Source organism: Schistocerca gregaria, chromosome 10 (assembly GCF_023897955.1).
Source record: "Schistocerca gregaria isolate iqSchGreg1 chromosome 10, iqSchGreg1.2, whole genome shotgun sequence".
NCBI lineage: Eukaryota > Metazoa > Arthropoda > Insecta > Orthoptera > Acrididae > Schistocerca > Schistocerca gregaria.
This window is the reverse complement of record NC_064929.1, coordinates 210,531,565-210,559,482: the sequence shown is the minus strand read 5'-3', so window position 1 is coordinate 210,559,482 and position 27,918 is coordinate 210,531,565. Positions and strand designations below refer to the sequence as shown.

Here is a 27,918-nt window from a genome sequence, read left to right as displayed (position 1 = left end):
TACTTAACCTACAGATGGTTTCCTAATAATGTTATCTCAAATTTTGTCTGAATGGAGCAGAGTATTTGTGTATTTTATGAAATACAGACTGACTTTTCCAACAATACCTGGGAAACTAACTATACTGTGCTGTACAGATACTACCCATAGTTATTTTAACACTTTGCTGGTCACTTGGTACATAAGAAATCTGGAATTTTTTTTAGTTTAATGAGTGCTTGAAGTTATGATGCAAAATCAAATGCAATTGCAAATACAATAAGACCTCTTTATACAGCTGTAGGTGTCACCTCTACTATATTATATCTCACTAGCTACTAAGTTAGCCTCCCCATCTTAGACAATGTTAAAGCAGTAGACTTGCTGTTCTCTATCTGAGTTATCTTTGGCAATTTTTGAAACCTAAGAAATTTGTAATATTACAAATATCTTAAGGAAGCCTTTCTTCAGTTTTGAATAGAAGCCTTTGATTTATGTTAATAGACGACTTAAACACAGACTCCTGGAGCCACCTCAGGAAACTGACTAGCAATCCAATAGTTGACAATTACAGCAAACATGTAAGAATGTACGACATTTTTCTGCAGTATTTACAATTTTATAATCCAACACATTCTCCATTAAACCCGTGTGCTGGAGGATGTAATGACAGGCCATAAGCAATTAGAACTATCTCACAACCTGCCATAAAGTGGGTATCTACTTCTGTTTGACTGATCATTACATTGAAATTCCAATTACAAAGAGGAAGTTCTACTGAATCCTTATCAGGCTTTATTCTGAAACCATTGCTTAACTTTTAAAAACTGCATGTATTCAGTGTCAGTTTATCTACTTTGAAATAGGAAAGTACTTTTCCCCGTTTGGACTGTACAGGTACACCAAAATTGGACTTCAACACAACACTCACAACGTGCCAGCATACATGGAAAAGTCAATGTAGGTTATATGTAATCTGCATTTCAACAACAATTTCATAACATTACCTGTTGAATTCTCAATCTGTATTATCCACAAGTGAGATGCTTGTCATTTTATTTATCAAGGAACCTTAAATCTGGAGACAGCAAATCTATATTAGCACTAATCCTTGAGGTAAATCGAGGAAGATGTTACAAAGATTGTTCTGATGCAACAAACTACATTCACAGCACCCCAACTGAATGAAAATTAGTTACACTGGGCCAAATGATTGGTACAGTAATTATTTATTTTGTTTAGAGGATGCTTTCTTTAGTGAAGAATAATAAAAATTGATTGGAAGGTTTATTATTTCCTCACATACAATGTTTTCAGAACAATAATGTAGATGATTAAAAATTAAACACTGTTTTTCGTAATAAGAAGTTACAGTGTAATTGTGATAGTAAATAAAAACTCTTAGGTAGAGGGGAAAACTTTACGATAACTTTTTTAAACATACAGCATCAGACAGTGACTAATGGACTCAGCTTAATCACAACTAACTAATCCCATGCAGAGAGATCTTGCTGCGCACACACACACACACACACACACACACACACACACACACACACACACACACACACACACAGCAGGAAGATCTCTCACATTCCAAATGTGAACGACAAGTGACATCAAAAATTAAATCATAATACAATTTTCCTATCCACAACACCACGGCAAAATTTTCAATTGCTGGAAACAGCTGGCAAAGCTGACTGTTTGTCTAAAGTGGCATGGCACTCTAGAAGAAACACATTTGGAAAATAGATAACCAACTTCATGTGCAAAGAAAAAATTATTGGATTACATAAGCAATATATATACTTTTTATTTCAGTCCCAATATCACGTAGTAATAAGTATACCCGAAAGAGCCACCAAATGTCAACAGCGTAACAATGTAAGTCTAGTAGCTTTCGTTCTGCAAGCCCTCAGAAAGCTGTTAGCATGCCAAAGAGCAGAAAATAATGTTGTCTATGTAGAATAGAAAACTGGTTGACATCGTGGTGTCTCTAAGGGCAACACACAATCACACGCACAATGCAAACAATAACTGAAGAGAATTTTCACAAATTTCTACAATTTTACTCCATGCTTCTTAAGTAAATCAAGACCAAAAAGCAATTTGAAACAACAAGGTCACACACAACATCCCCTATTTAACAAAAACTTGCATTCTGAAAGTAGTATCATGACAGTCCCCTTATTTATTTACAGTTACTTGAAATGGTGGTCAGTTACATCTAACTTTGTAATCAGAAATTTACCGACTTCTACAAACACTAAAATTAAAAAACAGTACAGATTTGCAAAGACTGCCAAAGCGACAAACAAAAACAAACAACCAACAGATTATACCCTAAGTAATATGAGCATATTGTTATTCATTGCTGACATTTCAAAATAAATTTATGGAATCACCTACACGTCCCTGCAGAACAGAATACTAACTGTGAAAAACTTTAATTTTATGAGCACCGCATTTCAATTACAAGATTCTTAACCACTCACTGGGACAAATTCATCATGCATTGTGAAATAACAAAAGAGTTCATTCCATTGGAGTCCCTGACTAAACGCATTAACCTTCTACACTATTTTCGTATTCTGTAGCCCTGAGAAAGCAGCTCAGTGCAACAAAATATGAAAGAATGATTGTGTCCAAGTAAGCACGACAAATTTCTTTCGCGGACACTTGTCATGCATAGGAAATAACTCACACGCATATCTTTGATGATGTGCATCCCATCTTAACTTATCCATTATTGTCACTACATATGAAAAACACGAAACTGGTATATAGAATGTATATTATATATAAAAGTGCACACGGGCTCCAGTCACCCCACCAGCAGCCTCCGTTCAGCAGTCTCGTCCCTGTATACGACTTCCTTCACCAATCTGAGAAAACTGTTGCAGAACGTTCACTTTGTTCACTGTCACAATGGCACAATTGCTTTTCGTAATAATCAAATGCAATCTGCATTTTTAATGAATAATAAAAATTCGTGGATTTTGAGACAGCTGCCATTTACACGATTTCCAAGATTTTGTGAATGTATAAGCTGACTTTCTGCCTTTCCCTGTAATTCTGTGTCAGTAGTTGTGTATTGATCCCTAGTTACGAAATATCTGTCCTGACTTCTAAACTAGGCACAGTGCAGGGTGGTGGTGGGGACGGGATCGTGTGGTGGCTCAAATTTTCTGAATCTTCTCGCCGACGACGACGGGATTGTTGCGACGGATCTCCTGGGCGCCCATCTCGCGGTAGTCGAACGTGCACTCGTGTTTGTCACTGTATCGGTGGACCGCACAGAAGAGGCCACCACAGCGACATTCGAAGCCTGCAACAAATTAATGTTTTAAGATTCTTGGCAATATCTGCTGCGAATGCAATGGCAAAATTCTTTGCAAGTTAAAGTAGAATGTGACCAAAGTCAAAATATTACGCATTACTGAAACTGCCACAACACTTAATTTAAACCTGTTGTTATAATGCTTCAATGGTACAGACAATACCTCAATGAAACTGTAGTTTTCAGACTCCTTTCCATGCATCCCTTGTGGAAATCTTGAAATAAAAGCACATCTCTCTTGAGACTGTATAGAATTTACCTAATTTTTTATTTTGCCACTGGCTGTCTGTATTATCAGCTTTGTACAATCCTCAAGTCTGAAACCTAAATCAGCAAACCTGTTTCCTCTTGAGTTATGAGGCTTATTGTGTGAATTAGTTGGACACATCTTTAGAACTAACAAAGTTTCTAGCTTTCAACTCTAAAGGCTTCAAATAGAGTGCAGCACAACAGAAATGAAACAAGTACCTTGTCTGAAAAAGGAACAAACCTGCCTAAATATCCATATCTAATGAACTGTTAATAACCTTGTCAGCACTTTAGCACTATGTTTGTATAAAAATTTATCTTCAAAATGCAGTGGCCCATAAAACTAACTACATATATACAAAAACCGGAAATCTTTTTGCTGGCTCAGTTTTGTTTAAAACTTCAAATTCCCACTAAGGTTACATACACAGCAGCCAAATGGGTGTTATTTTTGTAAGAGAACAGAATATAAAGCAGTGGAATTTTATCAAAGTAAATATTGCTTTAGTTTGTGTGCAATGAATGATACAAGTGTTTACGAGAGCTATAAGCTTTTCGATGGAGGCCATGAAGACATTCAACAAGATAAGTGACTGATGTCCTGATAAGGTGCTCATAGTAACTGGGTCATGCCGTGAAATTCTTTTGGATATTTTGCCTATGAAATAAGAGAGGATATGTTTCAATACTGTTGAAATTTGAACAAAAATAACTGTGAATGCAAGCTGATCACGAGGGAGTCACTATGCAAAGTCGAAAATGACAGTGAAACATGTTCTAACAGGTGGCGAAACCTGGGTATATCGGGTTTGACCACCTATGGAATGCGTGTGCTCGGCAACTAAATTTGAGAAAATGTACAGCAGTCAGTCACAAATAATTTGTTTACTGCAGATATAAGTTTCAACCACTGCGTGGTTATTATCAGTGCAGTAACATGCAAGTTCAATTGTCATTAATGTGTATGCAAGCAACTGACTGCCATGGCAAAAATTCATGGCTTTTGCATCACAATAAGGCACTTTATCATAATTGTTGCTTGTTAGTGAATTATTGGCTGGAACTACTACTGTAATGATGTCATAGCCTTCATATTTGCCCGACATTGTGCCATGTGACTATTTTCAGTTCCTAAAATTAAGGAGAAACTTTAAAGGGTGGCCATTTTTCAAGTATGGACAAGAAAAATGCATTACAGAGCTAAAAAATTCCCCAAGATAGCACCTGAAAAAGTGTTTCAAGCATTGGACAAAGTGCTGGTGTAAGCATATAGCACTAATGAGAACTATTTTGAAGAGAACAACATTGATGTAGACAAATGAATGAAATGCTTTTAAATATCATATTATTTTTGGATCACAGCTCACACATGGCATTTCACAGAGCTACAAAGAAACTATTGAATAAATTTCTTCAGGGTGTCAACATACACTATTTTTTTTTAATGTGAAATGACAACATACTTTCCCTCATAGCTGTAAAACTTATCAATCCTTTAAGTGGTAAAGTTTTTATACAACAGCATAGAAATAGCCGTCACTTTATGCAACCAAACAAAGGACGGAAAAAAGTTTTGGAAAGATCAATGCAAAGCCGCAAGTACACTGCATATGTTCGTATTAGGAAAGTATAAATACGAATTCCATCAAATACACAAATTCAGCACCGTAGTTTCCCAAGCACTGAAATCCAGATCACAATGTGCTTTTGTCAGCCAGTTATAGCTTATGCCAAGTCATTTCGCTAGTTAAGGACTGCAGACATTCAGAGCGTATCACGTAATGCATTCAGCCAGTATAAACATGCCTCTTCCGTAACGCATTCACACAAATGGAAAAGTTAATGGTTTGAATTAATAAACAGCATAGATACAAGAAAAGCTAAGCTTACACATATAATATTGGTGTTTATAAAGATTCCAAGACTTACCAAGCGGGAAAGCGCCGGCAGACAGGCACATGAACAAAACACACACACACACACACACACACACACACACACACACACACACACACACACAGAATTGCTAGCTTTCGCAACCGATGGTTGCTTCTTCAGGAAGGAGAGGGAAAGACGAAAGGATGTGGGTTTTAAGGGAGAGGGTAAGGAGTCATTCCAATCCCGGGAGCGGAAAGACTTCCCTTAGGGGAAAAAGACAGGTGTACACTCTCGCGCGCACACATATCCATCCGCACATACACAGACACAAGCAGACATAATATGTCTGCTTGCGTCTGTGTATGTGCGGATATATATATATATATATATATATATATATATATATATATATATATATATATATATGTGTGTGTGTGTGCACACACACACACACACACACACACACACACATACACAGACGCAAGCAGACATATTATGTCTGCTTGCGTCTGTGTATGTGCGGATGGATATGTGTGTGCGCGAGAGTGTACACCTGTCTTTTTCCCCTAAGGGAAGTCTTTCCGCTCCCGGGATTGGAATGACTCCTTACCCTCTCCCTTAAAACCCACATCCTTTCGTCTTTCCCTCTCCTTCCTGAAGAAGCAACCATCGGTTGCGAAAGCTAGCAATTCTGTGTGTGTGTGTGTGTGTGTGTGTGTGTGTGTGTGCGCGCGCCTGTCTGCCGGCGGTTTCCCGCTTGGTAAGTCTTCGAATCTTTGTTTTTATTATATTTTTCCCATGTGGAAGTTTCTTTCTATATATATATATATATATATATATATAGAGAGAGAGAGAGAGAGAGAGAGAGAGAGAATCTTTTAAGATATATAGCACAAATGTGCTACAAAAATTTTAAGTCAGGCATAAATAGATGGTTATCGAAATGTTAAGTTTTGAATCGTAGTAAAATGCTCCATGATTTACGAAATTCATCGCGCATTCTCCCACTTACAATTTATCTTGTGTGGAATTAAATTTACTTTGAGAGTAAAATTTCTCAATCCACCATTTTCAATATTTTTCCATGACCTGTTACACACACACACACACACACACACACACACACACACACACACACAGACACACACTTTGTAGTTGCTTTGATGCATACAGTTGCAATGTTACACTCATTGAAAGCAGTTTGCTGTTATGAAGTATTGTATAGTCTTTGTCTTGAACGCTTTTACACATTTTTCTGTCAGTAATCACTTGTGTGGGCACTGTGCTTTATTAAATGGCAAATTTTCTGAAGTTTTATTTTGGTGTTATTCTCTCCTGTGTGTTTTATTGCTGCACTATTAATCTGCACTAGCGGGATAAAATAAAATTCTTTGTTACAGTATCAGTTCATATCAGTCTAAATTACAAAAATTTAACTGGAAACCAAAGCAATGAAAATTTCGTTGATTTCTAAAAAATATCCCAGGTTTTTCTTGAATTTCCTTGTTGTCCTGGGATGTAGACCTCCTGTTCTTATCTATTCTAAATATTTAAATATTTGAATCTTATGTGCTTATACTTGTCACAAAAGGACAATTATCTAAAAACATGTACATAACAGTGAACACACAAATATCTTGCAACACTACGTAACATTACCACAAATATCAAGGTGACAGTTGCCCCTGCCTGACATTGATGTTTTGTTTGTTGCAGAGGAGAGAAGAACACTAACACTCAAATATTTTATATGCTTCTACACAATAAGAATGTTTTGCTTGCTCCATACCATAAAAACTGTATGTGGAAAGAAGTAAATACCAAATTTAACTGCTCACATGGTTCAGAAATTGAAGGTACACATATTTAAAGACCCCCACCCACATCAAACTTTATTTAAGTTCAGGTGACTGAAGGAACATCTGATCTACCACGTTTTGCAGTTTGCTCCCAGCCCACAACTGAACATAAAAAGCATACAAATATGTAAGAACAGCGTTTAATCAAAGGAGCAGAATGAACAGGCAAATTAATGTGAAGGAAGGGTAATGTGACCTCACCTGTAAGGCCAACCTTCTTGCGGCAGGTTGCACAGCGGTTTTTCTTCTTCTTAGCTTCCTTCTCAGAGTCTTTTCCATCATAGCTCTCGTCTGCATCCCCACTGCTGACAGAATTATCAGCACTGCTGCTGCAGCCTCCCGCTGCTCCCTCTGCGTCCTTCTGGAACAAAATAGAGCATGATGTGCATAAGAACAACAAATGTAATTGTTGACAACATAATTGGGTAGATAAAAGGATCTACTCACCAAGCAGCAGCAGTAGATACATCCAGAAAGCTTTAATTTAAGCAAGCTTTCGGAGCCAGTAGGTCCTCCTCCTGGCAGAAGAGTTGAAAGGGAAGGAAGGGAAAGAACTGGAGATGTTTAGGGAAAGGGGGTACAATATTGAAAAGTCGCCCAAAACTCCTTTCCTTCTCATGCCATCCACTAAGTCTGCCATGAACTGGGGGTTCTGGATGACTTTTCCAAACTGTACCCCTTTTCCTCCACCCCTCTTTCTCACACTTCAACTCCTCTGCCAGGAGCAGCTGCTACGGGCTCAGAAAGCTTGTAAAAGTTAAAACCTTTTTTGTGTGTATTCTCCTGCTGCTGCAGCTTCTTGATGAACAGATTTTTTATCTATCGATTTACAGGAATGTGAAGGTTCTAAAAGCTGTATGAATACATGCAAACATTTATGGAGTGAATATTTTCCTTTACATCATCATATTTTTGCCTTAATAGTTTTCAATTACATTTATGGGGAAATTTAGACAAAACTGAACAATGTATCTTCTATTAGGGAGACCACAACAAAAGCATGAGCTGAGCTACTGAACACAAGCTTGCTATATGAAGCTTTCACCAGAGGTGTTGTTAGGTAGTAAGAAACATTTACATATAAGACAGATGCTTCACAACTATGCCACACACTTCACAATCTTCTCACATAGCCACATTAGTGACACACTACACTCACGTCTTTGGCTGAGGCCCCCCCAATTACTGGAGTGGCTGCTGTGTGGTCCGATGAGGTAGCTGGTGTGGAAGGCGGCGCAATTACAGGAATAGTGGGCTGGGCAGTGTCCAGGCTCGTTGCCGGTGGTGACGAAGTAGGAGGTGGCTGCTGTTTCTTCTTCAATGCCTCCTGGAAAATAAACAATCTACTATTGGTCCACTTCCCAGGGAAGCACAGAAATAGTTTAATTGGGAAAGAAAAATTCTCAAAGATCAGGAATGAGATACTTTGAATGATCCTACATAGTCACCTCTGAACTTGCAATCTCCATACCCTACGAAACCCGATTCACCCATCTCCGCCACTGTCCATTTAACTGAAAACTCATCAGCTGAATCTGTCATTTGATGCAAGTGGACTGTACCAGTGTATAAAGGAGAAGAGCACACGGGTTCCCGTGTATAACTAAGGACCTGTGGCACTGTCATTACATACCAACTGCTGTGCACGACTTATTTACTAATACATTAAAATATCATTTAGCAGCAAATATACCTTCCTCCTTCGGCCCATTTTTTGTACCCTTATGGCCTATACATGAACAAGCACAGATTACACCACAAAATGCATAATTTCTGTATCTGTACCATAGCAGTGTTTCTATTGTAGTTTTATTGTTTCCTCGAGGTATTCCCTGTGCGATATGCGACGGTTAGAGTTTGTCAGCAGACATACCTACATCACAGAAGGTGCGGGATAGGGCAACGAACACTGCACAGACTGCCACAGGCATCTACTTTGTGTTCAACAAGATCACCGTCAAAACCTGAAGGCATACTATGTAATGATTGTTGAAAATCTCGTGAAGTCAGAGTGTTACGATTATCATCTGTTCAAGACAGATTTATGTAACAGAATTAGTACAAAGTTTCAATTAATCTCAATGTAATTAAGTAACCCATGTCAAATCTCTGTTTTTCCACCCAGGCACCCTTCCAGTACGTATTTACATTTATATATGGCAGAATTATTTACAAAGTTACAATTAAATAATTGTCAATAAATTGACTGTTTTTGCTGTTTATATATAGATGTATGTATTATTCTACATTATTACTGCACCTGTGAGTGAGGATGCTTCAGTCAGCATATCTCAAGTCAGAATGTGATTGGGGTATATGCACAACTGACCCCCTGCAAACATTTCTAGTCTCCATTGTACTTGTTTACTGTAGTTTCACCGTATGTTTCCAATAATGAGAGAGAGAGAGAGAGAGAGAGAGAGAGAGAGAGAGAGAGAGAGAGAGAGAGAGAGAGAGAGAGAGAAGCGCGCACACATGGACCACAATCGGGACAAACTAACAGAGGTTGTTCACGGGTACCTTCAGAGTATTTTAATGTAAGAAATGAATGGACTCCAGCAGCTCTTTACAGAGTAATAATGTAATCATGATTTATTCCGTCTGTTATCACAGTCACCCTTATTTCCATGAAATTCTATCAACAAAACATAGGGCACCAAACAGCATAATGCAACAATCTTTAGACACATGACAGCACTTACATGGGTGGTTGCTATCAGGGAAAGCTCAGTAGTGTTGTCTTTCTGCTCATCCACTGTATTCAGTGAACCTACAAGAAATGCATATAGGCCAGCTCTTCATCAATAAACATGTCTGCAGCACTGTTGAGTATCACCATTAATGCTCAACTTTTAAAAAACCTTTTAGAGAACTGAGCTGTACTGAAGCAAGTTAAGGAATGAGATACGGAGGGCAATTCTATTGTCAACGGGAAGTATCATGAGCAAATTGAAATTACACACAACTTAACTTATAGAGGTAAGAAACTTCGTTTAGGACTTTACAGGATTCAACACATATTACATAAAATAAGAATCACATTAAATTTTATTACACAAAAAGGAGCAGCTTAGTACCATTTTTTAACACTCCACCAAAAGAAAAAATCTGATTAACAGACTCATAATGAAAATGAAAAATTTATGCACTCCAGACGAAGGAAACACCGGAAGACAATCATGATACTTTTCAAATTTTAAGACTGCAGTCAGATATGCAATTACTGCAAGATATAATCAAAACTCGTGTTAGTCTTAAATACCATACAAGCAACTGCATCTAGGGTCAACATCACATTCACAATTAGTAAAAATAACATAACTGTGTAGTTTACACAGCACTTTCACTTCCTGTACCTTGTAGCAAAGCGAACAGAGACCGTCAGTAGCTGGTGATCCGTAAAAACCACATCCAGAACGGCAAAGTGCCTGCATGGGATTTGACTCTCTCTCCATTTCTGGCAAGTTTATGTCCAAGTAATGCGTGTGTTCGTTAGTGTGTGTTGCTAATGGCTCAGGCTGCTGCTTGGGACTGCCTTCCTTGCACTGCGCTGCTTTGATTGTGTCGATGTTTCCGCCTAGAACTGGGACTCTGTCACCTGAAAATTAAGAACTAAGTTTACACCTACATCTCTTGCACTTCACAGAAACAACAGGTTATGAACATAATGCATCTGGGCTAGTTTTCAGAGGTGTGTGGGGGTAAATGAAAGTCTACAACCATGAATTGTATATGATACAAAGAGCAGATACAGCAAAACTGAAATAAATTACCTCTTTGGATTAATGTGTGGCCATTGAGAAGGCAGTCACTAGTAGTCACAAAAAGCATCAGAAGCGTACAAATACAAACAACTAATTAACAGTAAGTAATCCACACTTCTTTTGCATCCATCTGTTTATGAAAGTGGGCATGTTTTATCTTAAACTTAGAGTAAACAAATTTGGTCACGTACTTAATTACATGAAACATATGTATACATTCATATTTCCATAATGTTCATACGCGATTGGAAATGTGCATGCAACTGATCTTTGCTCTTAAATACACTTGAAAAAATTTTTATTTGCCTGCTCTATACCCTCACAGATAACTAAGTCATGTATGGGATATTCACATTTTAAAGCAAATTATTTATTCTAGTCTAAAAATATTGTCTTCAACATGTGTTTTACTTTTCCATCACCAAAGCCTCTTTTTAATGTAATAAACTGTGCTCTACCTACTTTCTGGTTCTGGAAAATCAGAAGTGCGAGCATTTCTACCTTGTCACACACACCATACAACCCTTATAAACAAATGTATTGCACAATCTAAACGCCCAATTACTGATTTCTAGCCAGTCTAGGAAATTTATTTCCTCAAATTACTTTAATGCCAATAAAATATGAAGTAAATTTTTGGTTATCTATGAAAATATACTCCTCCAATCAGATAATCTCCTTTTTCGTTGCTCAACTAGTGTGCAAGTACAATGAGCAATGATCTTTAAACCGTCTTACTGTGTGTGGAAACAATACTATTCAGCTCCTCTGACCTCTCGTCCATATAATTTATTGAAACTGGATTAAAGCACGGCATCTGACCATGGGAAAACATATTGAGAGACGGTGTGGGAATAATGCCCATCGATCACACAATTAACTACCTCAGTCATCCAACCCAGGAGAGGCGACTGACCTACAGTTCAATGTGGAACCCGAACCACGTGCTGCTTCTGGTAACTCTTTACACAGTCTACAGGTGAAGGTTAGGTTCAAATGAACACTGAGAAGTCAGTGGTCCGACCAACCTTCGACCCCGTGACTTCTCTATTTCCGGGCGAGTGCTTCATGGCTACACCATCACAACAGACATGTCTGTAAATAGGTCATTAATAAGTTCTGAAGAACAAGTCTGCAAGTATCAAAATACCAGACATATGGCAGCATCTTTTGATTGCAATTATTTACAAGCTTAGGTTATATACACCATCAAGGGAAGATAGAAAGGAGTCTGTAACACACAAGAGATGGACAACAGATTGGGGGTATGAAACCCTAAAAAAAAAAAGAGAGAGAGAGAGAGAGAAGAAAGAGAGAGAAATTACGATATTCAGTGACAAACACTTGTTGTGAAAATTGGAAAGTAATGGTTTTCCCACTTGGCATTCAAGAACTGTGTGTTGCATTAAAAATCGCACACTTTCTTCAGTTTTGAAAATACAAACAATTCAGGTATTTGAACACTTTCCACAGGAAGTGCACTGAAAAATCGAACTGGCATGTAATAATTTTCTTCTGGTGGACTGACACACACACACACACACACACACACACACACACACACACACACACAAAAGACAAGTGAAATTACACCAACAGTATCAAAACAAGCATTGTAAAGTTCCTAATGACACTGTTCACTGACGAAATTAAATTTACAAAATGTTAATCATTTTCTTTGCAGCATGCGGTGAGAGCTACTGACAGCTCAGAGACAAACTGTCGAACATTTGTAACAACTAACATTTTGCAAGTCGTGCAAAATCACCTTGGAGCGAAGTGTGTGTGTAGGTCACTTTACTGAAGACATAACATACCTATGGCTTGGATTTGCTACATATATTGGGGAATAAGCATATGGGGGCAGGCCAAGAACAAGATTGTACATTGTCATGTGGGTGAACATGAAATACAGCAGTGTCTAGAAGGTGACTCCTAAGGCTCAATCTGTTTCAGTAACAATTTGTTGAGGTCATGTTTGGAGCACTTTAGATGTGTCACAGTATACAGGAAACAGATTAAATGTTCTTCCTGGTCCTAATGAATATAAGTCGCAACCTCCTCCTCTCACATCTGGAAATGTTCTGAAAAGTAGTGATAGTTGGCATGAAGTGGTCACTCAAGACTGTGTGTGTTTTACCACAAAGTTTTCAACATACTTAAATGGTTGATGTAATATGAGATTTTCAGATTTATTTGAAGACCACTAAATTAATTTATACAATTTCATTTCACACTATAACAGCTTTCTTAAGGAATTTATTATTGTTCGTGTGTGAGAAAGATTGCATGGAAAATAATTCGAAAGCTACTTTAATTTCCTTATCTGGTGATTTACATTTTCCAAATTTCCCAGGTTTGACATAGGAAGTCATAAAATTTGAACACTTTACACCAGTTAACAACAAAATTATGGCCTGTTTTTTTTACTTTTGATGTTGCCGTCTTGCTAAGGTGATCCACAGCGAATTGTGGTATGTCTTCACGGATAACAAATGTTATCCATATCTGCAAATTTCTCATCTGCACAATTGCGTCTTATCGACATCCCATATATTAAGATTTTGTTCACTTTCATCTGTTTGTCACACCAGAGCTCCGATAGGCTTCTGACTGTCCGGAATTTCCACTGCCCCAGTCCTCTCAACTTATTTTATTTTTACTGAGAACATAGAAGCCGATCGTGACCCCACAGTTTGCAATTCTCGACACAGTCCAGAAATTACAGTTACTCGAAAAACGATTCTGTGAAGTTTTCTGTGGAACATATTCCAACACTGGGAAGTAAAACGAAGTTGATATAAGTTGCCACATACTGCATGCTGTCAAATGCACATTAATTCAGCACAGCACACAGTCCTGTTAACACACTGAACTTCTCAACATAGTGTCACTATGCGGAATTACCGACATATCAAAGAGGGACATCTAGAGATTTGTCGATTTGTTACTGCACAGTATTTTGTACGTGAAACACAAATAGGAATCTGAACATGGAACGAAGGTTCCAAAAGACAGTCACATACTTTGCACAAACTTTCAGTAATTGGTTAAGTGACAGCTAAACAGTGGTGGCTCAAGACATAAGGCTGCTGCCGGTATGACGGAAACAGGATGTACGTATAATTGTGTGGAAGGATATGTCAGTCATTGCAGGAAACTGCCATTACAGCCAACCACTAGCACACTGTCCCAAGTGGGCGAAAGTAGCGATTCAAACCAAATATTATTAGCAATCTTACATAATACAAATTTTAAAAAATGGTAGTATCGACACTACCTGCCAACTGAACCAAAAGTTATCTGCCGATTCACTAAGGCGGGGACATTTATGCAGAAAGTAATTATTACTGTGGATATCCGCATGGGTTTCTAGCGATCTAGTTAACATTGTAACAAAGGAGCAAATCCAATTTCGCTCGTCGTCTGTTTTTTGCTTGCTTCCCGCAGGGCCGTCGTCGTACCTTGGTGAGCTTCGCTGGCCGGACCTCGCGGTGAGATTCCCATCCGTCGCGTGGCAGGCAACGGCGGCAGCCCCGAGCGCACTGACTGCGGCCGCTCGCAGCGTCCGTCCCGTCTGCCTCGCGCCGCAAGGCCGCCCATCGGAAGCGCCTTGAGGCCGCCTGCGGCTGCCCCGGCTTCCGGGCAGGCGCGGCGGCGCGCATGCGTACTGCGTACCAGCCGGGCGCAGTTGCGTTAGCACTGGCGGCCGTGCTATTTCCAATACCCCGTGCCCTTCACTCGTGGCATTCGAGGCGCCATACGAAGAAACTGTCACTAGATCGTAACGTTGCTCGTTTTTATAGACCCGATATCTTGTAAAACTGCCGATGGAGACGGAATGAACAGTATGTCTACTCCGAGCAGGATTCGTGTCAAACAGGTTGCTTTATTCACACACGGTCACTAACAATGGATGCAGGTGAACTAGCAGATTCTGTTTGCCTACTTTTTGGAAAGGCGATCGACACTCAAAGATACGACCGTTAGTGAGTATCTGGAAGTGGCTGGAAGAATACTTGGCTAACAGTACCCAGCACGTTATTAAGAACTGCCAATGTTCTACAGGATCGGAAGTAACATGGGGTATGTGGCGAGGAAGCGTAGTAGCTTCTCAAATAATCAGTACATATAAAAGATTTATAAGGTACTGACACCAGCAATATTAAGATTGATCGCTGATGATGCTGTTGTGCAGAAGAAAAGTATCGTCGTTGAACGATCGTGAGGAATTTCAGAAAGAGTTTGACTTAATGTCTATCCTGTGTCATCTATGGCAGCTCTGTGGATAATTGCAAGGTAATACCTACAACGTAGAGGAAGAATCCGGTGACGAACGATGAACATCTTGAGCACGCATTTAGCGGCTATATCAAGAAGTGGTATTTAATAATGCCATCTCCGGATGTAAACTAGTCCCCCATTCGGATCTCCGTGCGGGGACTACTCAGGACGTCGTTATTAGGAGAAAGAAAACTGGCGTTCTACGGATCGGAGAGTGGAATGTCAGATCCCTTAATCGGGCAGGTAGGTTAGAAAATTTAAAAAGGGAAATGGATAGGTTAAAGTTGGATATAGTGAGAATTAGTGAAGTTCGGTGGCAGGAGGAACAAGACTTTTGGTCAGGTGAATATAAATACAAAATCAAATAGGGGTAATGCAGGAGTAGGTTTAATAATGAATAGGAAAATAGGAATGCGGGTAAGCTACTACAAACAGCATAGTGAAGGCATTATTGTGGCCAAGATAGGTACGAAGCCCACACCTACTACAGTAGTACAAGTTTATATGCCAACTAGCTCTGCAGATGACGAAGAAATTGAAGAAATGTACGATGAAATAAAAGAAATTATTCAGATAGTGAAGGGAGACGAAAATTTAATAGTAATGGGTGACTGGAATTCGGTAGTAGCAAAAGGGAGAGAAGGAAACTTAGTAGGTGAATATGGATTGGGAGGAAGAAATGAAGGAGGAAGTCGACTGGTAGAATTTTGCACAGAGCACAACTTAATCATAGCTAACACTTGGTTTAAGAATCATAAAAGAAGGTTGTATACATGGAAGAACCCTGGAGATACTAAAAGGTATCAGATAGATTATATAATGGTAAGACAGATTTAGGAACCAGGTTTTAAATTGCAAGACATTTCCAGGGGGCAGATGCGGACTGACCACAATCTATTGGTTATGACCTGTAGATTAAAACTGCAAAAAAGGTAGGAATTTAAGGAGATGGGACCTGGATAAACTGAAAGAACCAGAGGTTGTACAGAGTTTCACGAAGAGCATAAGGGAACAATTGGCAGGAATGGGGGGAAGAAATACAGTAGAAGAAGAATGGGTAGCTTTGAGGGATGAAATAGTGAAGGCAGCAGAGGATAAAGTAGGTAAAAAGACGAGGGCTGCTAGAAATCCTTGGGTAACAGAAGAAATATTGAACTTAATTGATGAAAGGAGAAAATACAAAAATGCAGTAAATGAAGCAGGCAAAAAGGAATACAAACGTCTAAAAAATGAGATCGACAGGAAGTGCAAAATTGCTAAGCAGGGATGGCTAGAGGATAAATGCAAGGATGTAGAGGCTTATCTCACTAGGGGGCAAGATAGATACTGCCTACAGGAAAATTAAAGAGACCTTTGGAGAAATGAATATAAGGAGCTCAGATGGCAACCCAGTTCTAAGCAAAGAAGGGAAAGCAGAAAGGTGGAAGGAGTATATAGAGGGTCTATACAACGGCGATGTACTTGAGGACAATATTATGGAAATGGAAGAGGATGTAGATGAAGATGAAATGGGAGATATGATATTGCGTGAAGAGTTTGACAGAGCACTGAAAGACCTGGGTCGAAACAAGGCCTCCGGAGTAGACAACATTCCATTGGAACTACTGACAGCCTTGGGAGAGCCATTTCTGACAAAACTCTACCATCTGGTGAGCAAGATGTACGGGACAGGCGAAATACCCTCAGACTTCAAGAAGAATATAATAATTCCAATCCCAAGGAAAGGAGGTGTTTACAGATGTAAAAATTACCGAACAATCAGTTTAATAAGTCACGGCTGCAAAATACTAACACGAATTCTTTACAGACGAATGGAAAAACTAGTAGAAGCCGACCTTGGGGAAGATCAGTTTGGATTCCGTAGAAATATTGGAACACGTGCGGCAATACTGACCCTACGACTTATCTTAGAAGCTAGGTTAAGGAAAAGCAAACCTACATTTCTAGCATTTGTAGACTTAAGAAAGCTTTTGACAATGTTGACTGGAATACTCTCTTTCAAATTCTGAAGGTGGCAGGGGTAAAATACAGGGAGCAAAAGGCTACTTACAATTTGTACAGAAACCAGATGGCAGTTATAAGAGTCCAGGGACACGAAAGGGAAGCAGTGGTTGGGAAGGGAGAGAGACAGGGTTGTAGCCTCTCCCCAATGTTATTCAATCTGTATATTGAGCATGCAGTGAAGGAAACAAAAGAAAAATTCGGAGTAGGTAATAAAATCCATGGGAAGAAATAAAAACTTTGAGGATGCCGATGTCATTGTAATTCTGTCAGGCAGTAATGGGCTTTGAAGAACAGTTGAACGGAATGGACAGTGTCTTGATAGGAGGGTATAAGATGAACAACAACAAAAGCAAACCAAGGATAATGGAATGTAGTCGAATTAAGTCAGGTGATGCTGAGGGAATTAGATTAGGAAATGACACACTTAAAGTAGTAAAGGAGTTTTGCTATTTAGGAAGTAAAATAACTGATGATGGTCGAAGTAGAGAGGATATAAAATGTAGACTGGCAATGGCAAGGAAAGCGTTTCCAAAAAAGAGAAATTTGTTGACAAGGAGTATAGATCCAAGTGTCAGGAAGTCGTTTCTGAAAGTATTTGTATGGAGTGTAGCCATGTATGGAAGTGAAATATGGACGATAAATAGTTTGGACAAGAAGAGAATAGAAACTTTTGAAATGCGGTTCTACAGAAGAATGCTGAAGTTAAGATGGGTCGATCAAGTAACTAATGAGGAGGTATTGAATAGGATTGGGGAGAAGAGAAAGTTGTGGCACAATTTGACTAGAAGAAGGGATCGGTTGGTAGGACATGTTCTGAGGCATCAAAGGATCACCAATTTAGTATTGGAGGGCAGCGTGGAGGGTTAAAATTGTAGAGGGAGATCAAGAGATGAATACACTAAGCAGATTCAGAAGGATTTAGGTTGCAGTAGTAACAGAGATGAAGCTTGCACAGGATAGAGTGCATGGAGAGCTACATCAAACCAGTCTCAGGACTGAAGAACACAACAATGTCTCGTAAAATCAATATTAGGGAACGGGAATAGAAAATGGGCTCTGAAGAAAATCTGATACAAGACGCTAGCGCAACAAATTCTAGGAGAGTTTAAGCACTTTGGAAACTAACAATTAAGCACGACAACATACTTCGAGCCAATTGGCGCAAGCTCTGTCCGGATTGGTAGAGCTGTGAAGGTCCCCGTAAAGGATCGAACATTTTGTCAAGCTTCGCTATGCTTGCTAAATGTCTGACCGCGTATGGTGCTGTTTGGTGTTTGTCAAGCACGGATCGGGTTTCACGGAAAGTTTGACGAGACGGTGGACGTCGTTTCGATGTTTCGCCACATACTTACGGTGGAAAACTACTTTATTACAATTTATCTCACTGTATGGGGAGTTCCTATGACTATGGGATTGTACGAACAGGAATAAAAACAAAACAGCGGTGACAAATAACGAAACTAACGATATCACTACCTTTCCAGCCTTATATACCACACAATAATAGGTTATGAACAATATATTTACGCTTGACAGACAAGTCCGAGTGCAATGACAAATTTATGTGCTCGGTTCTTCTCACAATTATTAATATTCTATGTTCTCGCAGTGTGGTATTTCAATGAAATGTCAGAAGAAAATACATTTTCGCATACCTGTGTCTCCTTCAATGTGAAGGCGAAATAAATAAAGTTATTAAACGTTTCACTGTCCATCCGCAGTACGTTGATTTAAACATTAGGGTCTGTGTTTAACACCTCCATTAGGTGGTGTTCATGTGCATATTTCTCATTTTAAACAATTCCTTGGTCAAGCGTCTCGTTTGCTGCTGCTACTTGTTCTTCATAGTCCCAGAGTTAATATTAGAAATGCCTTATCTGCATTTGTATTTTGGCAGTACTGGGAATGAATGAAAAGCATATGCTTCAAAAACAAAGTTAAACTGACAAGCTTTCTTTGTACGTGTACAGCTTGTTTGCCCTATCCGTAGCGAATTTGACTGGTAAGTTTGCTGTTTTAAGAGGGCCTTAACCCGTTTCTTTTTATGCCATTCCAAGAGTTGATGCAATAATCGGATCCAGACTGTAGTATTTCCTTTAGCAGATTTTCAAGGGTACCAGTATCTTGCCTGGCCTTTTCTTCCTCTTCAACCAGGGCCAAAGTCAATGCTAGGACTGCTTTGTCTGCGTCTGTGCCATTCTCATTACTATCTAAATACTTACGAACAACAATAGCGTCTGCTTCAAAGTGAGGTTAAACTGACAAACTTTCTTTGTATGTGATCGGGGCTTGTTTAACGAATTTGCGGCTGGACAATAGCGCGTTTGACAAGTTTGCACGTTTACAGGTACCTTATGATGACATCCGAGTTGCCGTTGACTGGACGCAACATCTTCGCGCGCCTACTGAAACCAATCATGCGATTTTGCAATCGTCTCTGACGTTTCGTCTATAGACGACTTGTTTTAGCCCGCAGCCGTTTGCGCTTCAAAGTTAGCAACAGTGTTGCTAGCTGTCAGGGAGCTTATGGCGACTCAACAGGACATGGGCGAATCTTAAAGTCTTCGCGCCATGTGGACTAAAGCGATTTAAATATCACCAGAATGGCGCACTATTGTCTAACCAGTGGGAGGACACCCCAGTGTTCGCCGCTTAAAATGTACAGCTATCTCGTATATAACTGACGTGCAACGAGTTCGCTAAATGGTGTGTTATTTCATTTTCCCAGTTAGAATACATTAAGCGTACACGGATCCGCCTTCACAGAAGCTAGGCTCATTCCGGAAAAAAAAAGTTTGTTGCCATCTACAAAACAGCAAAGAACTTCAGTAAGTATAATTGGAGAAGAATTTGAATATGTTCTTTCGCAACATGCCCGTCCGTATCAGTCACCCTTGTAGTCAGTGTTTTCCAATCGCGTACAAATATAAGACAATGCGCTAAACGATGATTTGTTGTTGCGACCTTCCCTCCCAGCATAGGTTTGGTGCAACTCCCCTCGCTAGTCTATCCTGCGCAACTCTCTCCGTGTATGCGAAACTACTACAACCTAAATCAATTTGAACCTCCCAACGCCAAAATCTGACATTTTCCGAGGCGAATTTACGTTTACTAACATTTCTTCGTATTACAACGTTTAGTTTGAGATTTCCGTTGTTGATAATGCTGATATAAACGTGCTTTTGTTGTCAGTACTTACTGAAGCCTTCACTGAGTATTTAGCATCTTAGAGGTCACCGTATACTAAACTGCTAACGCAAAAAGCCAAGTTCAATATTTCAGACTGTAAGACTTCACTTGCGAAGTAACAGCTCAGAACGGGGCATTTGTCGCTGACAACAACCGAAGCTTGATAAAAACGTCAATGGGGAATTCCAATCTTAAGGCTGTGATCATAGCGGGGTGTCTAGCTACACTAGAAATCCTTTCAAAACTGTGTGTGTGTGTGTGTGTGTGTGTGTGTGTGTGTGTGTGTGTGTGTGTGCGCGTGTGGGGGGGGGGGGGGGGAGCATACCCGAAAATTAGTTCATGTATTCTACACGTTAAAGGGGAAGCATTTATAGGAAAATGTTACAATACGAAACTGACTTCCGAAGTTGATACCAGAATTGTTTGACTTAATACTAAAAATTTTTGCTCACACCTTGAAAACTTGGCAGAAGCGACATGTTTTGTAAAGTGCACGGGCGCTGCCAGAGCGGGGTTTACGCCACGCGTTCCTTCCGCTTTAAGTTCGGAAAGGAATCGACTGTACACGGACGCGCGGCGCGACCTGCAGGGCCGGAGTTGCGCGCGCACCTTCTGTGAGAGGGGGCGGGGAGCGGCGGAAGGGTGCCAGGGTGGCCGCTGCCTCAGCCGCTCCGCCTCATTCGTCGTCAGCCACAACGCATAGCCACGGACTGAGGCCAGTTTCGTCCCTACGTCGATCGCAAGGCCGAACGCTGACCAATGGGTTCTGTCTGGTTCTGATCGCAAACGGTTGTGACATTTCCAAGTACTTACCTCCGCTTTTAAACTCATTTACATATTGCTAAAGAACCCTCGTACAACAATCTGTGCCATGGTTCCTTTGGAAAGGTTGCTTCTGTATCATTCTCGAAGATGGGTCCGATCCGAAAAGTGCCAGGGCCTAAGGGATTCGGAAAAATACATCTGACCAGTGTATTGGTTGCAATACATGCACTCGAGGGCGGGGAGGGGGGTTGGAGGCGAAGAGTCATTTCCTTCTACGAGAAGCAAGGCGAAAAAGATTGGTGTGTAATAATGGTGGTGGGATCTAATTTTACTGTTACTGAAATTTCAAAACAGCCAAACGTGTATTCACTGAACGCAGAACTACTAGTGGGCAAGTAGTGTAGTATGGAAATGAATAAAAACTGCTACGCTGCTGATCTGGAGTGTGGTCCTAAATGGCTATGAGATCACTTGGAAGCTATGGAAATGTTGCTATGCATAACGCTAACGATGATCAGCTGAGCAGAAAGATAAGCAATGCAAATTTCCTTGATTAGCGACGAGAGTAACCTCACAGAAATTATCCAAATTAGGAAAACAAACCTGATTTAGACATGTTTTTAACAAGAACTCTGGAAGAAAAAAAATGGAAAGAAAACGGAGAGGCCAAGAAATAAAACAGACAGCGACCGAGCGATCTACTGCAAGTAAAGTGCTAAGGTATCTAGAAACGAAGAGGGCAGTACTAAATAAAGATTAACTGTGGAAGCGACAGTGCGTTCCCTTTAAAAACAATTTCTAAGACGCATATGTTATTCCTGACCAACTGTTTCGTCAATGACTTCGATTATACAGACAGTCATCACCAGTTAGTCGCTGACACGAATGTTTTGTTCGGACTGATGTTTCGCTGACGGTGGAGTTACGGACTCTTCGAAAGTCGCCGTATGTCCACACTCGCGGTTGGTAACACAAAGCGAGGCCACGGACTGTGTTTGCTTCCTCGGCCTCTTGCTAATGCCGCAGGGGACGAAGGACGCCTGGGCGTAGCTAGCAGAGTCCTTGCGAGGCGCTTAACTGGATACTTAGAACGTTCACAGCAGTTCCGCGCCATACTGGGAACGAGTGCTGCCTGCCCTGAAGGGCACTGCCGTTTGCTGCAGCACTGCGCAGGGAATACTGGAAACTCCCCACTTGACTGCGTATCTCGAAAACTGCCTCAACACTGCCACCTTACCCGTTCGTTAAAATTATATTGCCTGTGCGCAAAGAAGGGTTTTAGACATTCGGGTGCAACAACATTACTACAACTTTCACGAGGAACGACATCCAATGCGCAGTATTTGAAACTAATTCAGGCCACGACATTACCAAACAAAATATTGCGCGATCAGAGGGCCATTATACATGCTTCCCCTATAAAAAGCGACGTAAAGCGAAATATACTCTGCGAACGTTTATACTGGAAAATGCAGGAAAAACGACAAAAGTGAAGAAGTGCGTCTAACTATTTCACAAACCTCCGAACGTGGGTAACAGTACCACAGACACCGAAGCAGAAGATACCGCGACCATTGGAACAACACTGCACCAAACTTAAGTCAAAGCAAAGTTTACATCTTCCAGCAACGTTTAATCCTAGTTTTCATGACGATATGTACCTCAGTTCGCCATACGAACCACAATTTTTATTTATTTCCGTTGGCATGCTATTTAGTACAACACATACGATACACACGGTTATAAGATATAGCTATGTAACACTCTACAACACTACCTTCTTATATGGGGAACCTACAAAATATTCCAGCCGCGAATAACCACATTTCACGTATATTTTATTAAATATAGTTCTACGTAGGACTGGCCACAAAAAATTAGACTACTTGCCACTTGGTCTGCATGGGACCACGCGCCAATTTTAAGCGCTGAGATAGTCTACTTTATTGCACGCTATTTGACAAATCACCGCAAAGCAGAAGTGCATTTCTTTCTATGCTGAGTTAATTGGAAAGAAAAAAAGGGTTTGAAATGAACTCTTGCCAACAGTTGCGACAAATGCTATGAATTTTTGTGTCGCTAGGAGACCCGAAACTGACAACTATCTTGCAACTGGGTCGCACCAACAAGTAAACGTCAGCGGCCCTAGGTCTCTCCACTTGTGGTTTGCTTAAGGGCGCTCAACAGCGGGATTAACAGCGCCCTTACACACATTAAAAGAAACGAATGTGAATAAAATCACTAAAATGTGAACACACACGCTAAGACAACTGGAATGATTAAAAGATGTTTACAAGAGACTAAAACACAAGTAAAACGACAAAGGGTGGCACAAAAATGTCAGTGGTTCACCACTCACGTAAAATGTGAGCCAGTCACACTGTTAGCACATTAGAACCATCTCACTCGAATCTTGGAAAAAACCTTGGACAATTCAAAAAACTTCAAAACTCCAACCAAATCGGTTTGAACGTTGCCTAAAATAGACTGCAGATCCGTCCGCAAATCTGCCGCAGCACACCGATTGGAAAATAGAACACAGACCAATGAACCGTGGCGCGCAGTGATCTGCAAACCACAAGCGCCACACGTGGACGGGAAGGGGTGGGGTTCCCCTCTCGCCGGACCAAGAAGCCACGCCCATGTGAAGACGAGTGAGAACAACTCGTCCCGTCTACGTGGCTGGAATCAAGTACACCACGGCCGCACCACAATAGATTTTGAGAATTCTGCCTTCACACGGTGAAACGCCGACTATCAACGTACGCACATACACGTGGTGAATACAGTAAGGAAGAGTTCGAAAGAGAGTAATGGTGCTTTAAACTTTGGAAAAGCATGCGCATACATTATTCACTGCACAGTAGTTTGATGAATACAAATGTAGATGCAAAGCACTCAATATCTACATTTAGTTTCAATTAACTCTAGTCTACAAGAGGTGAACACCTAAGAATGAGCTCTTGGCGTAGGCCGGACAGAGTTGTCACACACTATTTGTGCGAACTCAACTTCCACTAGTTAGCTATGCTGTAGCCCCTCCTCGGGGGCATCCTTTTCTTCGCGCGTCCTATCACAAACTCCGTCGCTAACTCCGTCACCTGTCAGAAGACTGGTTTGACGCAATGGGCCACGACCTCTTCTATCGCAAATTATTCTCATCCCCGACGTTTCTATATTCGACGGAAATATACCGATCGCAGCTTCCCCTACAGGTTTTGCCTTTTACGCCTCCTTTTCATTCCACGCAACTAATTCCCTGGTGTCCGTTATGTACCACTTCAAATGCTTCTATTTTCTGGTTTTACCAAAGTCTTATTTCATACAATGCTGTGCTCCATATGAACATTACGTGGAATTTCTTCCTCCGATTACTGTTTATCTTCGATACTAGCAGAATCCTTTTAGTGGAGAATTCCATCTTCGCGTTTGCTAGTCTGCTTCTAGTATGATCCTTGCGCTACTTCGGTTCTAAGAAAGAACTGCTTCGTTACTTCTACTAAGCGATCCCGAATTTCGATGCAAAGTTTATTTCTATTTACGATTCAGCTGCTGCTTATTCCTTTCAACTCTGTTTTCCCATATCAGACTGTTCAGCTCGGTAAGCGTCACAATGACTGTCCCTGCAAGGCGAGGCGACGCGAAGCGCAGCTGGTTGAGGCTGGCCGCGGCGGGCGTCGAACCCATGCCGGCCGGCGCCGCCCCAGCCAGAGCGTTGACCCCGGGGGCGGCCCGTGCCCAGTCAGCCGGCCGGCGGCTTCACTTCCACGTAGCGGCGGCGTTTCGCAATTCCACCCGTCGTGTCCGGCGGAAAAAAGGGCGAGCCGTTGCATTCCGCGAACGACGTCCTGTTGCCACATTCCGGAACGCTTCCCTCTTAAGTAGTTAGGCACAATCGACGGCCAAAATCACGGAGAAATTCGTTCCTGTAAGCGGTTTTACCGGAGTGTGTAAAAAGCACGAAGGAACACGGAACGCACTCCCGTAGCGTTGTGATTTTTATTATGAACATTAGTAAGCTCCCCTATGAAGGAATCAATGTCGAATTAAATGGTAAAAAACCGCAGTCTACTTCAATAAGACATTTACGTCTTTAAGTTTCATGACTGCAAAACCGTAATAACATACTCAGTGGACTGTCTTGACAAAATCCCAAGAGACTGTCATTCAAGCAAAACGTATTAGCTGTTTCATTTCGTCATACGGGTGACAATTTGATTTCTTATTGTTTAATTAGTTGTTGAGTTCAATTCTGAAATTTAGTGCACATGATTTTATTATGATGGGAAATTTTTAACTTTTCAGTGGTATTTACATAAAGCAACAATAGGAAACTTCAAAGCTTGCGCATTCCTAGACAGTGACCGTTTTACTGTAAACTCCACACTTTAATACTCAAAGGTGTTCACAAATCCTCATTTCACTGCAGAACTCTACTAACTTTGTATGTACGACTTATCTGAATATCTAAACTTCCAGGGAGACTTCGAATACAACTATATTACTGGTTAAGACAACAGATATCCGTGCCAGTACAATGTTTAAATGGAATTAGGTCATAAATACAATTTATTCAGTTGCATATAAATAACCTAAAAAATTAATACACCAAATTCTTCTTCACGGTTTTCGGAGAGGCAATTGCAGCACGTGGAAGCCTCTCCAAAATATAACTTACTAACCACACCGAGCTTATCAGTTCTAGCTTTATGGGGCGCAAATCTGCCATTAGAAACAAACCACGGAACCTTGGTATCGGGGCGCACCGTTTTGAGAGAAGTCGAGGACGATAACTTTCATGACCTCGTCCACCAGCGGCGGCATGAAAGGTCGTCCACTCTCTGTAGACAGGCACAGAGCCTACCAAACGCATCGCTATTTCCTACGTTCTGCTGCCACACACGGCAACCATCGTCGTTCTGAAGGGCTACAGTGCTGTTTCGGCGCCGCCTTTGTTAAGTCCAGTTCCGGTTGTCTTGAGGTCACTACACCGATTGCTAACAAATTTTCTTCAATTAATGTATGGAGACCAGCACTTTTATCTCATGAGTAACCAGCACTCAGCTATGTGTTCCGCTCTCTTGCTATAATTTATGAGCATGATTTCTCACTTAAATTTGCTCCAAGGCTTTTAGTTAGAAATGGTAAATCACCGATTCTTTACAGAACCTGTCTTCTCATATACAAAACGCCTTCAAACATCCGATTCCTTTACAAATGAGTTCACGTGGTAAATACAGGGTGACAATAACAGGAACGTTTGAAATGAGTAGTGGCAGCCATGGACAATGGCATCACTACGGGTGTGTGGCACTTAGGGAGGAAACATTCCGTAATCATGGAACAGTGGAACGGGAAACAGCGTGCGTTAGCTATAAAAATGTTTTATAAAAACAATGAGTTTGGTAGTGGCGCAACGGGAGTTTCGACGTTTTTATAATTTAGGACGTTCATGATGCCGTTCCGTTGAAACACGCGATAAAATGTTGGATTAATACCTAGAAGAGGGTTGATCTGCCCTTAATAAGAAACCAACAGGACGACCAAGACGTGTGCGTTCTCCAGCGAACACTGATGATGTACGGGAGTCTTAACGGAGCCCATGGCGTTCAATTCGTAAGCAAGCAGCAGTAGGAATGTCCCGGGAGGTTGTTCACAGGATTTTTCAACTTTATTTAGAATTTCTTCCGTACAAAGTGCACACGATGCAACAATTTAAGGACTGCGATTACCGGTTACGATTCGGATTCTGTCAACAAGTGATAAAGATAAAGATTAGGAATTTCCAAACAAGTTGTGTATGTCAGATGAACATTTTCATCTCACACGTTATGTCAATTCACAGAACTACCGTTACTGAGCAAACAAATCCTAATGACGTTCACGAGTGTCCTTCACACGCTAGTAAAGTGTTGTTATGGTGTGGTGTTTCACCGCATTGGATTATCGGACAGGGAAACACAATAACTGTCAATGCCGATCGTTACGTGGGGATGTTACGAACTTCCGTTAAACCTGCAAACAAATCCTAATGACGTTCACGAGTGTCCTTCACACGCTAGTAAAGTGTTGTTATGGTGTGGTGTTTCACCGCATTGGATTATCGGACAGGGAAACACAATAACTGTCAATGCCGATCGTTACGTGGGGATGTTACGAACTTCCGTTAAACCTGCATTGAACAACTTTACGAAGTTCAAGAAGTCTGGTTCCAACAGGACGGAGCGACATCACACACTGCACGGCAATCAATGGCATATGTGCGGGAATTGTTTGCCAATCGTGTGATCTCACGATTCGGTAACATGCCCTAGCCCCCCTAGATCGCCAGATTTATCAGTTTGAGATTTTTTCTTGTGGAGCTACCTCAAGGGCAGAGAGTACACTATTCGACCAAGAACGCTGGATGAGTTGAAACAGAAGTCGGGATGCAATTCACATAATCCCAACTGAGACGTTGCAGCGATCAATGAGGAATCTCGACAGTAGATTTCAAGAATGTATTCGTACAGGAGGACGCCATCTAAAGGACGTAACTTTTAAAATATGGTAAATGCCATCAATGTTTCGTAAATGGCAAAGTTGTAAGATTTCAATTACTATG

General features: G+C 40.7%; 1 protein-coding gene across 7 annotated transcripts in view; it reads right to left on the bottom strand.

Moving 5' to 3' along the window:
• Window positions 1-1,253: 1,253 nt before the first annotated feature.
• The window catches only part of LOC126293353 (AN1-type zinc finger protein 6), a 104,861-nt gene continuing 78,196 nt past the window's right edge, over window positions 1,254-27,918 (bottom strand). For 4 of the 7 annotated variants that reach the window (XM_049986550.1, XM_049986549.1, XM_049986551.1 and 1 more), the window contains 4 exons: window positions 10,665-10,906; window positions 8,468-8,635; window positions 7,510-7,669; window positions 1,254-3,310 (listed from right to left, as the gene is read on the bottom strand). In XM_049986550.1, coding sequence (XP_049842507.1) covers window positions 3,162-3,310; window positions 7,510-7,669; window positions 8,468-8,635; window positions 10,665-10,763 — 576 coding nt within the window. In that variant the 5' untranslated portion in view covers window positions 10,764-10,906 and the 3' untranslated portion in view covers window positions 1,254-3,161. Of the gene's footprint in view, window positions 3,311-7,509; window positions 7,670-8,467; window positions 8,636-10,664; window positions 10,907-14,536; window positions 14,738-27,918 lie in introns of those variants that run through there. The other 3 variants (XM_049986547.1, XM_049986548.1, XM_049986553.1) reach the window with 3 other exon arrangements.